A 16178-nucleotide genomic window follows, 5' to 3' on the forward strand; every position below is an offset into this window, starting at 1 on the left:
GGTAAACAATGTCGCTAGCACTGTTGTTGATGTCTGATCTATGGCCGCACATAGGTTTATTTAGCCTTCCTTTCGTTTCACCGACGTATACCAATCCGCAAATTAAAGGTTTATAGTCCGTAGACGACATTTGTTGATTTACAATTCAGATCATCGTGGCTTCTGTAAAATAAGACTTTTTAGTTAAATTTCTAGTGAATTGAGCATATTGCATCGTGTTGTAAAATTAAATATATTGAAGTTGCAGCGTTCTAAATAAATTCAGTCTGCACTCGAATTTCCCCTTCAAGTTTCTTCCAACTATTTTGAATGCGTTGGATAGTATATGAATGTATTGATTGAATCGGAAAGTGCAACTTTAAAGTGCTTGTGAGCAATATTCAAGGAATTGCAGGATCTACCTATATTGTGTTCATTGTTAAATTTGCTCTTGTCTTGAATATGCAATAAATATTTGCCAAGTGACGTTAAGAAAACAATAACCAATCAATCAAATATGGTTAAACGCATACCAGAGGGTCTGGATGGGGGATTTTTCATTCATGTATTCTTTAATTTTTTGACCATTTTCCTAGTTTGTTTTTCACTTATCATTCTCTTTTTTCCCGTATCCGGCCGCTTACACTATGTACGTAAGCAATTCTCATTTTTTTGTAATTTCCCGTGTCCCGCTAGACTTCATTTCCCGTTTTCACGGCACAATAATTTGACTTTCACGTGTCACGCTTACAAAAAATCGGCAATCCCGGGTCACGCTTAGACCCCAATGAGACCCACAACTAAAGATTAAAATTCAACTGGATTTCTGACCGGCTATCCATCCCGAACTTGACTCAGTTTTTAGAATGATCACATGACTGTCATGTCAAAATGTCGTCCGAAAAGTTTGAGTCACTTGAGGATGATTTGTCAAGTGTTTTGGATAGTTTGAGAGACAGAGTCGAAGGGAAAATCCCAAATTTTGAAGGAGGTTGTTAATTTATATAACTTAATGTCTTACAATGTCCTTAATTCTACCCAGAAATACTGACAGCACTGATGACAGTGGTGTGTTGTGATGTCTGAGTTGAACGCGGTTTCATTTAAGAAAACAACTCTTATAATGACTTATATGAGGGTCGTAATGTGGGTACCTTCATGACGAATAACGGTAAAAAAATCTTGCCAAATGACGTTAACGGTAATTTTTGGTGCATAACGATAAAATGTACATTTTCTTTATGACAATAAAAAAAAATGACTGATTTTGACAAATCACGTTAAATTCTTTCCAAATTAACGGTATGGATAATTATTTGAGACCTCTGACGAATAAAGATAAGGATATTTTGACGTATCACGCTAAAATTTTAACCAAGTTGATGCTAACGGTAGCCGAAAATGACCGTTTGATGCCTGACGTTAAAGCCTTAAAGGGCATTTCTACAATGTACCCTCTTATATGATTATATATTTCTTCTTCCTTATAAGAGTTGGGTTCCTAAATGAAACCTATACCTTGAAACTCTATGGGACTAAGTATGGGGACAAATTTTATAACACTATATAAATAACACATAGCTGAGAGGGTGGTAGAGCAGATTGTTACCCAGAGAAAACATTGTCAACTGAGGCGAAGCCAAGGTTGACAATGTCTTTTTGAGGGGTAACAATCTGCTCTATCACCCTCTCAGATTAGTCCGAGATTACTCTGACGTCCAACGGCTGTTTTGCCAGACAAGCTGGGGCCGTGGGACGTCAGAGCTCGTCCCATATCAAAAAGTGGATATTTGCCCGTCCAAAATAGATGCGCTGCTTCGTCACTTCTGGTGCCAACGGACGGCCTTGGAATTATATAAATCGGGTATCAATTTGTTCATTTTTCATTTATCTCTTCATTTATGTAAGTTTCACCTACCTGCCACCCTTTATTTTCTCATATTTAGACAGTTTTCACAGTGACCCATCGATTCAGACATTTTTACTTTTATTTTCAAATGGACGTCAAGTTACGAGAGATTTCGCGACCTCGAGACTCAAATATGCAAATATTTATACTTTTTTCACCTCCTTTATAGGAGATCGATATTTAACATTTAGTAGCCAACCACGATTCTTCACCTCCTTTACAGGAGATCGGTATTAAGCATTTAGTGCCAACCACGATAACATTCGGAAGCCCTCAGATATTTACATTGCTTGCATCGTAAATGAGCGAGGTGTTAGATTATATATTCATATTGACCTAGGGTCATATGCATACATCATTTCCCATAGTCCATTGTGCCTTACTTTTTTCTCGTGATCACATGACAATCTTTCAAATGAAAGTCAAAATGCCAGAATCGGTGGGTCACTGTGAAAACTGTCTAAATATGAGAATATAAAGGGTGGCAGGTAGGTGAAACTTACATAAATGAAGAGATAAATGAAAAATGAACAAATTGATACCCGATTTATATAATTCCAAGGCCGTCCGTTGGCACCAGAAGCGACGAAGCAGCGCATCTATTTTAGACGGGCAAATATCCACTTTTTGATATGGGACGAGCTCTGACGTCCCACGGCCCCAGCTTGTCTGGCAAAACAGCCGTTGGACGTCAGAGTAATCTCGGACTACCTCTCAGATATGTGTTATTTAATTTATAATACTGAATGTTCTGTTATTACTGTCTATTAAATTTCAAATTCAAAGTAATAAACTATGTCGTCTTGTACATAACAATCATCCGTATTTATTAAAGCACACTCTTGAGCAAGCGTCTCCGTGAAGGGTAATAGAGTATTTGCCATGGGATAGAGTAAATTGTCTCCCTCGTATTAACCAATCAAAATCTGGCATTTTAACATGAAGTATAATAAAAGGCTATATACATTAAAGTCAGTTATTTTACCTGGGAACAGTATATCTAACGGGAAATAAATCTGATAGGCTTTTCAGTATAAGATTGATAAAATCCCGAACTTTACGAGACTTCGCGAGATTTATAGAATTTGGAAGCGTCTGACTGAAAAACTATCAGAACTGCTCAATAAATTAACCACATAATTGCAAACATTCAACAATTACAATGAATTGGTAAGTTTTATCGTAAAGTACATGTAGATATATTTTGTCATATAAAATGACCAATATAAGTGTGATTTATTTGATGTGAATTGATTTATAATGGTTTGTGAAATTCACGGTTACTGGGAATGCCATCAACGCCTTTTTTTTGGTTACCCGTTTGCATTCTGTACCCTTCTGTGATGAAATGAATGCGATTATGACAAATTTGAAGTGACAGATTACAAGTTTGATACACTGGCATCACTTATTACTTAGTTTGAATGACATTTTATTGATATTAACAAAAATAACGTGTCATCATTCACGGTTATACTGGGAATGCCATGTCACATGTCCGTTTCCGTATCGTGTCATTTATTAACTATGACCCGACGATAAAATCGGCTATAATTAGGTAGCGTCAAGTCCCGTCAATATATATGTTCCTGATTTTACAGTTAAATCTATTTTCAATGTCTAAAAAAAATCAATAAGAGAAAATTATATGAGAATATATATTTTGCTGTAAGGTTAAAATTCAGAATATCAACAAAGTATCACTCAATAATAAGATAAATACAAGGATGTGACAAAAAAATATTGGAGAGAGTTCACATTTTAGCCAAGTAAATTTGGGCTACACAAAAGACCTGAATGTGGGCATGAAAAGACAATAGACCTGAAAATATAAATGTACGTTTTGATTTATTAAAATTTTAAGAACTTTTGTATTTCACATTTGAAGTATATTTCAGGAAAAGTTTACTTTTTATTTACAAAAAAAGGATAATTTGAAATATTTTTTTGGTGCAGAAACTCTGACCTGAACAGGGAATGAACAGACCTGAACAGGGAATGAACAGACCTGATGGACCTGAAATTCTACTGTCACGATTAGGTCATACTTTGTGTAGCAGCACACTGATTCACTCATAAAATACACAGAGAATTATATCATCAAAATGCTGGACTTTTTATTATCAACAACATATTTGTAACCGTTGAGTTTTGTGTTTGATATTTTAGCAGACAGTTGCTATTCAAATGACCAATAGGTAATACATGTAATTGTTCACCCCTACTGGCTGACTTGGTTTTGTACACATACGAAGCAGAATTCATGCAAAACTTTCTCACAGACAAAAAAAAATCTTGCAATGAACTTTAATTTCACTTTGTCTGTACAGCAATACTTATATCATTATATTATCATGTGACTTTTATGGCGGGAAAAGTGTGATTTTGTTAGGGAAAGATTATTGTTAAACAGATTACTAAAACATCAAATTTTTTTCTAAACTAGTTATGCCTCCACCGCAGCAGAGGGGGCATTAAGTGTTACCCTTGTCCATACGTACTGACGTACAAAATTACCAAAATTAGTTTCCGTTCTCTAACTTTAGTTTGCCTCAACCAAATGTTATGAAACTTATACACAATGCTTATTACCACAAATCATAGATCAAGTTTGAATTTGGGTGGCATCACTTTTACAATTCTTGAGTTATGTCCCTTTATAACATTATATGCAAGTGGGGGCACCATCTGTGTCCCATGGATACATTCTCCATTTATTGCAAGTGGCAAACTTACATTTGGTGTTCAGTTCTGCTACCTCTCAGCTAAACCAGAATAAAAGGAGTAGGCCCAGTAAGACCCCTTTTTGGCCCCAAAATATAGCAGTTTTACAAAATTGTTAAAATGTAAATCTTTAGCTATTTATTGGAAAGAAGAATACTTCTGTTACATAAATATGTGCTGTTTTTGACAATACAATGCACATGTATCGGGTACTAGCATCATTAAGTCATGCTAAATTACTGAAATCTTCGAAATTTTCGCATTTTGGTTAATTTTTAGACGGTTTCCGTCTGAAATGGAAGTGGCCGCATTTGTGTTCATTCTTAATATTTAAATGTAAATATATTTGATGATAATACATAACATATATAAAGGTTGAGAATGAACACGGATGCGGCCACTTTCATTTTTGACAAAAACCATCTGAAAAGTGACATATTATGGCATATTTGATAGATTTTTCATATTTAAGCTTGAATTTGAGCGTCTTTAATGACTAAATCAGTTCAAATCTTTCACATAAACTAATTGAATCGACTGAAGTAGACACTTAAGTGTTTAAAAAGTGTCCAAAATCTCATCAGATGAACCTGAATTTTGAGGCCAAAATCGGCCCTTACCGGACCTACTCCTTTGACATACAAGTCCGGAAAAAATAACTGGCTTGGAACCAATGGTCTGTACAAATATTTTGGTATTTGATTAAATGTAGGTTTGACAATTTATTTTCATTTTTCTAATTAGTATCCTATTTTTTTTACAGAGGAGAAAAAGACAGCCATTCGCCATGCAGAGAGAAATATTGAAGAAGCAAACTTCATTGTAAGTGTACTCTTGTTAAAATTACATTATATATATATTATATAATTTTCTTAATGCATGTTTTCTACTCTGTGACAATGCTATGCAAATATTTCTCTGTAGTGTCCACTCTATCTTCTATTTATCCTACGGGTTAAATCTCTTACTTTATAGAGCAAAGCTACTTTCATCAAGTTTTTCTATTTCTTGCTAATAGTACTGTATAATCCGCACCCTGGCAATCTTGATTTTGGAGAAAAAAACACGGACGATAGTGAATACACAACTGAATTTGTTTCAAAGTCATATTCTTTAGTGATATCTATTTTAAGTAAGGATTTTCCGCACACACTCATCGTATTTGTTTGCGTTTTACACGTTCTATTCTGATATCTGGTTAATGAAAAATACAACTTTACGATTGTTTTTCTTTTGATTTTGGCTTATTTCAACACTTGTAAAGTGTTTTAGAATCATTTACAAGCATTTTCAACTTCTAATCGATGATGGAAAACGGCGTTTTCCATGAAAATACTGCAAATGATCACACACATTTTGAAATTACCAGAGTTCCCATAGACGTTTTCAACAAGTAAAAAACAGTTTTTTTCCTAAATTCCTGGTGGCGGAAAGGGGGGTGCGGACAATATACCAACGCGGACTTAACAAGGCCGATTACAGTAGTACCTGAGAAACAGATCAAACCACAAAATCTTAACAATGACCAGTGAACCATGGAAATGAAGTCAAGGTCATATGAACCCTTCCAGTCAGACATGTACACCTTACAAATTACAATCATTCCATACACCAAATATAGTTGACCTATTGCTAATAGTATCTGATAAACTGACAAAATTTACAAAATTTATCATTGACCAATGAAAATGAGGTCAATATATAAATAACACATAGCTGAGAGGGTGAAGAGCAGATTGTTACCCTGAGAAAACATTGTCAGCTGAGGCGAAGCCAAGGTTGACAATGTTTTTTCAAGGGGTACCAATCTGCTCTATCACCCTCTCAGCTATGTGTTATTTAATTTATTATACTGAATGTCCTATCATTATTGTATTTTACTGTTGAATTTTAGATTTAAGGTATTTTACTATGACGTCATGTACTGTATCATTACAACGTTACAGATATTAGAAAAATCAACAGAAGTGAAGCAAGATGTTTTTTTTTTAATTATTTTGACAGTCATATAAAAAAAGTTCTGAGGCCAAAACGTAGAACTTGAGCATTGTCTTTACTTATTTGATGAAATTCAATTTATTGTCCTTTAAATTATCGATTTTTGATTGGTCTGCACGAGAGGGTGACATTCAAAAAATTGTCTCCCGCTCTACCATGGGATAGAGTAAATTGTCTCCCTCGTATTAGCCAATCAAAATCTGGCATTTTAACGTGAAGTATAATAAAGTCATATATACCCTGCCAGACAGACATGTACACCTCACAATTGTTTCAATACACAATATATAATTGACCTGTTGCTTATAGTATCTGAGAAATAGACACAACCACAAATACTAAAAATTGTCCAATGAACCATAAAAATGAGGTTGAGGTCAGATGAAACCTACCAGACGGAAATGTACTCCTGATAATCATTCCATACACCAAATATAGTGGCCCTATTGCTTATAGTATCTGAGAAATAGACAAACCACAAAAACTAAACATTGTGCAATAAACCATGAAATTGAGGTCAAGATCAAATAAAACCTGTTGGTCAGACATGTACACCTTACAATCATTCCACACACCAAATATAGTTGACCTATTGCTCAAAGTAACTGACTATCTGAGATACGGACTTGACCACTAACTTCAACCTTGATCACTGATCCATGGAATAAGGTCAAGGTCAGGTGAACCCTACCTGATGGCCATGTAGACGTTGCAAGGAACCCATATACCAAGTATAGTTATCCTTTTACTCATAATAAGTGAGTATTTCGCATAACAAAAAAAATCAAGCAGTCACTGAACCATGAAAATGAGGTCAAGGATAATGGACATATGACAGACAGAAACTTCGTAACATAAGGTATCTGCACACGAGGTAAAAAGCGTCCAGGTCTTCTACCTTCTGACATATAAAGCTTTAACAGGGATGATTCTACTATATAGTTTAGATATAAATTATAGTTGCCTAAATCTGTGATTTTGTTTTGTATTTCACTTTTTCTGAATTGGGAAATTAAATTCACATCAATTTTTTTGGGGCCGCCTGCCGATTTTAGGGCCGCTCAGCGTAAAATCTGGATAAGAATGCTGTCTGCGATTTAAATATGTCAACATGCGATTTTAGCAGCCGGATTCAATTGATGAAAATGTTATAGGAGTATTTGATCTCGTAAAAGCAGATCGCCCAGCAGGTTGATAAAAAAGATGCTTTTGTCAAATGGGTCTTTTTAAAGCAGACCTCGGCAGAGAGCAAAATTTAAATGTTGATATAACATTGATGAATTTAATGGGTGCCGATCTTGTAAATGCAGTTTGCCCAGCAGAGCCGGTTATATAATATGATGAAAACTTGTTTTGTAAAAGAAATTATTATATATTTTGTCAGGCTCCATTTCTTCAAAAGACAAAAGTTTGAGCATTTTTGAAAATACATGTGGATGATAGATCATTCATGAAATAGGATGTCAACATTATGGAACCGTTTCAAAAGTTGTAAAGATGATCCAAATAATATTTAAATACAATGGTTCAATGCTTTAATTTCCTGTTTCTTAGGGTTACACCTAAAGAAAAAAATGGCAACCTTCTACATATTAAACAGCCAGCAAAAACCACAAAATTATCTTATCATGCAATTAAGTACTTAAACTTTTGTACATAGCTTTTCTGAATTCGACAATTGGCCAGTTCAATTTGAAATCCATTTGAATCAATGTAAATTTATAAAGTTTAAGATGACCTGTTCAAAAAAATACCCAATGGATGATTTTTTCCAGTGGTTATTGTTAGCAGTTATGCATGTAAAAGGCATAGGTTACCGTAGCAAAGATGCAAGCCTACAAAAGATAGTGCATCATGTGCAATGATCTTCATGTAATAACTTTCAAGCGTTCTGGTAATCATATATATCATAATCAGAACCCTGTCCAGGATTATTCAAAATGTTTTAACTTCTTACCGCAGTGTACAGGTGAAACTTAATATACATTTTCCGTGTTTACAGGAATATTATGTTATTTCGTCTTAGATTTTATGTATAAAAAATTCCCAAGGGACCCATTTGAAAACACCTGGAATCATCCCTGTTTAAACAAATAGTTTACACTGCCGCCGGATTGTAATACCTATGTTTCGCATACTGCGACTTTCGTCGCAGGCGAGACAAAAATGAAATAATGTGTCAAGAATAATTAAAGTGAAAATCATTTTTTGATAATAGACTTAGTATATTTTTCTAAAATTGGTATAAAAAGCTCAAAGAATCAAGCCTTCAATGAAATAAATTTAGTGTGGAAAAGATCAGAAAAATTTGGGTCCCTAATTTTGTTATTACTGTACATTTCAGCTACAGGAAATGGAAGGTGAAGCAAAGATGGCCCCTATTTCTTACAGATCTCAACAAATATCCAGAATACGAAACTACAGACGAGACTTAGATAATATAACCAAAAATGTGGTAAGTAGGACTAATGGAGAAAAACAGTTAATATTAACAACAAAGAAACCTAACACCTCAAGTTTATCATCTAAGGGGGAGGATTTTGAAAATTTATATTCTGGCCTTGTAAGAACTGAAAAAATAACTTTGTCCAAAACAAAATTAAAATGAATAGTTTACCCAACAAAAGGCAGGATATAATTGTGTAGAAAAGGAAAAGTTAAATATATTTTATGCAGCTAAGCCATGAAAAAAATTAATGGCAAAAGGTGAAAATAAATGAATATTCAGTCAGAAAAAAATCCTCAAGCAGCCCCCCCCCCCCCCTCTAAAATATGAAAGGGTTATCACCTTATTAACTTATCCAGTCCTCTTGAGTCATCCAATATCGCATACAAAATAAACCCTAAAAACCCAATCTCAATACTTGTTTGCATCTCATAGCAAATTTCATTATATTTTGATAGTCTTAACCTTTTATTAACCAACCATAAGTGACTGCATATAACCTTGTTATATGGATTTCATTTTGCAGAAGAAAATAACAAATAAAAATTAAGGGTGTAGGGGTGAATTTCCTTACCTTCACATGTCAAGAATGCAAAAAAAAAACCAAACAACCATAAGCATGTATAAAGGCTTTTTGTTGACAAGTTATAGTTACTAGGAAATTACTTTAAAAACAAACAAACCTGGATTCAGTTTTCATGCTTGACCACAAACCCACCAGCCCAGGCTTGTAAAATTTCAATCAGGGCCTGTAAGAATTTACTACAGGCCAATATATTTTTTTCTCAATTTTCTAAGAAATGAGCCATTGGCCTGTGGCTTAGGTTTATCGTGAAGAGAATGGATTTGCAATTGAAATTTAAATGGTTGATTTTGTTTTGCAGAAGAAGAGTAAAGGAGCTACAGGAAGAGGATCTGATAATTTTGGTTTTGACAGAGATGAGGTAAACTTTAACAATGAGAAAAAATTGAGTAATACTAACACAACAAAAAATTGAGGTGGTCGCACTGTTTATCAGACAATTTTAATCATTTTTCAAGATATAATTTTCATCATGAAATTCATCTTCAAATTTACCATTTCTTTCAAATTTTTTAAAACCTTAAAGAAGATTTTAGAAGACAATTCAATTGTTCAGAAATGTTAACGTTTAAAACACAATGCAAGGTTGAAAGAGGTGCACTCATACATTGAAATGTTCCTAAATATCCATTTGAAAAGTAAAGTTACATCTATATTTAAATAGCAAATGGCAGCTTCTCAGAGAAACAAACTTTATCAGGGAACTCAGTCTTTGAATCGAGCCACAGATAGTATTGCAAGGACACATCAGATAGCAGCAGAAACTGATGAAATAGGTGTGGAAATTATTGACGAGTTAGGAAGACAGAGAGAAACGTTAGGAAGAACACGGGATAGGGTATGTCAATATTAAAATGTATACTGTGGATTCATTTATTTTCGTGGTTACCATTTTTCGTGGTTGAGGAAAATTTGCATATTCGTGGATATTTAATTTCATGGTTTTGGCAAAGTCTGCATACACTCCTTTAGAAAATTTGTAATTCGTTGAACATTTCAATTCGTGGTTCTCCTGTACCCACGATATCCACGAAAATTAGTATCCAACGAATATTAATGAATTCACAGTATAAAATGTTTGATGGATCTACTTTATTTGGAAATAAGTAGAACATTATGTATTTTTTAGTGCTTTGTGTCGATCTGACCAGTCAAGTTTTTTTCACCTGATTTGATCGTTTGTTCTTATATTGGGCTGTTAGATCACTGTCCCAGTTTGAGGTATGGGTTGTGCTTGATAATTGAAATTTGTCAGTTGTCATAACCTTCAATCCCATTCTCTTTTTCCCAGAATGTGACCTACTGAATAAGACTTATCACCGGGTTCGTACTTAAATGAACAACACGATGGGTGCCACATGTGGAGCAGGATCTGCTTACTCTTCAGGAACACCTCAGTCTTTAGTTTTCTATGTTTTCACTGTCATTCATAAGAACAATAAAACGTTATCAAGGACAACCACATTATTCCTGAAGTTACCAAACATGAGTTAGTCATTAGGACTATTCTATTTAAACAAATGTGGGTGGATATGAACGGAGGTTTAAATTTTTGATATGGGTCACAGGTCATCTATGGTTTTATGGACATTTGATGTATGCAAAATTAATCTAAGAAGGTGTGTTTGTTATTATTAGAATTTGATGGTCCCATCCTACCATCCCACATCAGATTTAATTGAATAACCCCTAGCCAATAAGATAAAGCTAGCGTTTTTCTACAAACTACTTTTTATACGACCGCAAAAAAATTTTTGTGGTCGTATATTGGTATGACGTTGGCGTCGTCGTCGTCGTCGTCCGAAAACACTCTAACTTTAGTTTAAGTGAATGGATCTCTTTTAAATTTTACCATAAGGTTCAATACCACAAAAGGAAGGTTGGGATTGATTTTGGGGGGTTATGGTACCAACAGTTAAGGAATTAGGGGCCAAAAAGGGGCCAAAAAAAAGCATTTTTGTAACTTCCAGACATAACTTGTGTGTTAGTGTATGGATCTCTCTGACATTGTACCACAAGGTTCCATATCACAAAGGGAATGCTGGGATTGATTTTGGGGGTAATTGCCTCAAAATTTTAGGAATTAGGGGGCAAAAAAGGGGCAAAAAACAAGCATTTTTCTAGTTTTCTAGTTTCATGACAATAACTTGTGTTCAAGTGTATGGATCTCTCTGAAATTGTACTGCAAGGTACCATACCACAAAGGGAAGTCTGGGATTGAGTTTGGTGGTGATGAATCATAAGGGGGTTAAAAAAATTTGGGGGAGGGATTTTTTTTTTCTTTAAAATTTTCCATTTTAAATTGGTTATTTCTGATTTATATATAAAAGCAAATAATAATGATATGGTTTGAATAGGTAAATTAAAAAATGTTAAGTTCTTAGACCACATTCATTTTGTGTCAGAAACATATGCTGTGTCAAATATTTAATCACAATCCAAATTCAGTGCTGTATCAAGCTTGAATGTTGTGTCCATACTTGCCCCAACTGTTCAGGGTTAGACCTCTGCGGTCGTATCAAGCTGCGCCCAGTGGAGCATTTTATCGTTTTGTGTTTTAATATTTACCTTTTCTTTTTCAGCTGGTTGATACAGACTCAAATTTATCTAAAAGTAGAAAAATTTTGAAAACCATGGCAACGAGGTAAGATTTATACAGTGAAAAATGGTATTTGCTGTTGTTTTTATGGCAGCATCTTAGTTATCTTCTGCAACCAAGAAAACAAAAGGGAGACAATTTTAATCTTCTAAATAAACTCATCATAGATACCAGGATTACATTTTTTTTCGCCAGACATGTGTTTAGTCTTCAAAAGACCCAACAGTGACGCTTGAATCAAAAAAGTTAAAAAGGCCAAATAAAGTATGAAGTTAAAGAGCATTGAGGACTCAAAATTCAAAACAGTTTTGCCAAAATATACTGTCATTGGTATGTATAATGTGATTTCATGTATCTTACTATACATATTCCAATGATAAGTATATTTTCATGATATTTGGTCTTATTGTTGGAGGAAACTTGAGTGCCAAGGTTAATCTTTTAGAGTGTCTCTGTCGAACTTTAAGCACAAAAAAGGGGAAAAGATACCAACCGGGAATCTAATACCATAAGTTGAAGAGAATTATACAAGACTTTGGCCAAAAGAAAAATGCTGCATAGAAATTTATGTCGGAATAGTGATAAATTTCCCTTCCCTCAGTTACAACAGTTTGATTTAAATCTAATTTTGCAATAACATGTGTTTTAAAGAACTTAGACGATACCAAGTGGTAATCATAAGTTGAAGAAAGGAAGTTTGTGCCATGGTCAGAAGAAAAAGTAAAAAATAAAACACTAGACTGAAAACTAAAGATTGAGCAACAGAAATCCCAACAATAAAACTTTATTGAAAAAGCAAATACAGCTTATAAGATACATACATTCAGAGGTTTGTAGATTGCCTATTTTAAATGCAAATTATCTGTTGAAAGTGTTAAAAAAAGAAAGGTGAAACTGTGGATTCATTTATTTTCATGGGTACCATTTTTTATGGATTGAGGAAACCTTGCATTTTTCACGGATATTTGATTTCATGATTTTGTCAAAGTCTGCATGAATTCCTATGGAAATTTTTAAGTCTGGTTCCTGTGTGACCACAAAGTCCATGAAAATAGGTATCCAACGAGTAATGATGAATACAAGTTTACCATTCAAATAAACATCTTTACTTCTTTCCTATTTTCAGAGTGATGACCAACAAAATGATTTTAATTGTGATAATCCTGCTAGAAGTTTGTGGACTAGGTGGAGTTATATATTGGAAATTCTTTACTAAACATTCATGATCACAGAACCATAACAACTAGGCTGGTGTTTAGGACAAACCTCCCAATGGTCATTCCGTGGACTAATATTGTATGAAATTCTGGATATAAAATCAGATAAAACATAGAAGGTCCAAATTTTACTTTTTAATTGGGAAATTTTAATATTATACTGTGATATTGTTAAAACAGATTTGATTACTGTAAATTCAGAAATTAATGCTTGAGAATCCTTGACCTTGGGCAGTATATGGAAGAAGAAGAAGACCACTGATATCTAATTAATGCGATTGCTATAATTTTATGAAGGAAAATCATTACTGAAATTATGAATGCAAGTTTTTATTATTGTTAACCTGATACTGTCACTATTTTCAAATTAATAAAGACATCGCAATAATTTCTGAATTTACAGTTCTGTAATGCATACTTTTTTGTTTCTGTATGTGAGTTTATGTATACTCAGAATGTGTTATTCTGATTTTGTTTGTTTGCATGTGTTTACTCTATTTTGATGGATGTACATGTATGTATATGTCTGAAAAAAAGTGAGAGAGAAAGAAATTTCATTGCATAATTGACTGACTGTAATAATGAAATGAGAGAGAAAGAAAAGTTGAAATGAATAAGTGACAGACTATGACGATGAAAGTGAGAGAGAAAGAAAGTCCCATAAAGTCTAAATGAATAATTGACAGACTATGATAATGAAAGTGAGAGAGAAAGAAAGTCACATTGACTGACTGTAATAATGAAATGAGAGAGAAAGAAAAGTTGAAATGAATAAGTGACAGACTATGACGATGAAAGTGAGAGAGAAAGAAAGTCCCATAGCATAATTGACTGACTTTAATAATGAAATGAGAGAAAGAAAGTCAAAATGAATAAGTGACTGACTATAATGATGAAAGTGAGAGAGAAAGAAAGTCAAAATGAATATATGACTGCATGAATCCATGAATAAATTAGCTTATTGACATATATGCATATTTTCATGTATTTATCTCAAATATACACATACAAGTATATTTCCTTTTTCATTTACTTGAATCAATAGACCAGTGTCAGCAGTAGCCTTCACTTGGTATGCATTAATGCATCACCACTGTTGACAATTGTACTTTATCCTTAGTTTAACTTGAGTTATCAAATATGGAGATTGCCTATGCTGTTTTGTCACCTGACCTTGTCTTCTATTACCATGCTTCAGTGGTCAGGTCAGAGTTCAATTTACTGTGTAAAGGAGTATATGTCAGTATGACTTTATTTGCATATGGCATTGACTTCACATTCCAGGTGGTTTCAGACTTAGGTCTGTTTCATGGGTAAGTTTTCAGGCTCATATCTGCTCCTAGATAATTATGCATGACAAGTCAATATTAATAGTGTAAATGTATTTGCTGTAAGGGATCTATCTGTCTCAAATATTTCATATGTACCTGACCTCATTTTCATTCTCTAGTGATTTGATTTAGCTTCCAAATATTATGAAGTGTCTATTGTTACGAATGAAAATAACATTTTATAAGTTTTGTATTTCTGAAGGTCCTCTCTTGATTCACCTTCATCAGAAACACTAAAACCCAATTAATTAAAAGCTAGGGGTGTATAAAAATGCAAGGAGGATGCCTCCGACATATAACTTGAGGCTTTTAATTCAGTTTAATGCTTCAGTAGTGAGCTTATGTATTTTGGATGAATGTGTATCAAATAAATGTTAAGCATTTCTATACAGAAACAATAAATATTTTTAAATTATTGTCGATATATATTAATTTTTTTTGGATTGAGAAAAAAATCCATTTTTTTTTTACAGATGCTTGATTTCTGCATACCTGCTGTTGGAATTATTTTGTTTATTGACATTTAAATTTGTGGTATACCTTTAAGGAAGAAATCTTTGAAACCTAATGCTTTTTGAATATTCTTGGATGACCATTCTAACTTTTTCATCATATCGGACATCAAAAATTTCTTATCATACATAATAGGGATGGAGTCAAGGCCAGAACCATCAATTGTTCCATATTGCAATAAATTTTGGATGTATGTTTATCAGATACCTATCAATTGCATAATCCTGTTACTTGCATAAGAATTTAGATGATCAATGGGTGGCTGGTTAATGTCCAGTGGCAAATTAATTGCATTTTCAGGACAACATGTTCAAAGTGATATGAATATAAACCTTGCTTTGTACTAGACACACTGAGTAGGATTTTTAACATGATAGTCTCAGGGTAACAACAGTCTGCAGGAAGACATGTCAGGGTAACAACAGTCTGCAGGAAGACATGTCAGGGTAACAACAGTCTGCAGGAAGACATGTCAGGGTAACAACAGTCTGCAGGAAGACATTTCAGGGTAACAACAGACTCCAACAGTCTGCAGGAAGACATGTCAGGGTAACAAGTCTGCAGGAAGACATTTCAGGGTAACAACAGTCTGCAGGAAGACATGTCACCCTCCCTAAATGTCTCATGCTTGGCAGAGCAGCAGCAAATACAAATATTCAAGGCTTTGGTTTGACCTGGCATGGAATCAATCCCCCAACCTGTTGTGATAACATTACAAAGTAATTAATTCGATACACTGCATGTGCATGTTGATCTTCATAACAATCTTAAACAAGAGTGCACACGCTGAAATGTCTTGCCTACTATACTGACCATTGATTTTATGTTGATAGTCCTAAATATAAAGTTTTACTACAAGTATCACATAAACATTTATGA

The 16178-nt window shown here is 33.9% G+C and overlaps 1 protein-coding gene and 1 long non-coding RNA gene across 2 annotated transcripts; both read left to right on the forward strand.

The window, feature by feature from the left end:
• The first annotated feature begins 856 nt into the window (after nucleotides 1-856).
• Nucleotides 857-13637, forward strand: LOC127739270 (vesicle transport through interaction with t-SNAREs homolog 1B-like). The gene is made up of 7 exons (XM_052250929.1): nucleotides 857-970; nucleotides 5376-5434; nucleotides 8955-9065; nucleotides 9941-10000; nucleotides 10304-10477; nucleotides 12222-12283; nucleotides 13365-13637. The coding sequence occupies exons 1-7, from the start codon at nucleotides 871-873 to the stop codon at nucleotides 13462-13464; spliced, it is 666 nt and encodes a 221-aa protein (XP_052106889.1). The 5' UTR covers nucleotides 857-870; the 3' UTR covers nucleotides 13465-13637.
• Nucleotides 13638-13712: 75 nt separating this feature from the next.
• On the forward strand, nucleotides 13713-14471 carry LOC127739272 (uncharacterized). Its single transcript, XR_008000365.1, has 2 exons — nucleotides 13713-14058; nucleotides 14218-14471. It is a non-coding gene; the product is annotated as an uncharacterized LOC127739272 (long non-coding RNA).
• Nucleotides 14472-16178: the final 1707 nt, after the last annotated feature.

This window comes from Mytilus californianus, unplaced genomic scaffold, assembly GCF_021869535.1.
Source record: "Mytilus californianus isolate M0D057914Y unplaced genomic scaffold, xbMytCali1.0.p SCAF_4, whole genome shotgun sequence".
Taxonomy (NCBI): Eukaryota; Metazoa; Mollusca; class Bivalvia; order Mytilida; family Mytilidae; genus Mytilus; species Mytilus californianus.

Bases quoted from the DNA above. Each gene is read 5' to 3' on its own strand.
- LOC127739270 (XM_052250929.1), top strand. From the start codon at position 871: ATGTCGTCCGAAAAGTTTGAGTCACTTGAGGATGATTTGTCAAGTGTT. The intron at 971-5,375 runs GTTGTTAATTTA...TTTTTTTTACAG, and splicing joins AATCCCAAATTTTGAAGGAG to AGGAGAAAAAGACAGCCATT. The intron at 5,435-8,954 runs GTAAGTGTACTC...TGTACATTTCAG, and splicing joins TTGAAGAAGCAAACTTCATT to CTACAGGAAATGGAAGGTGA.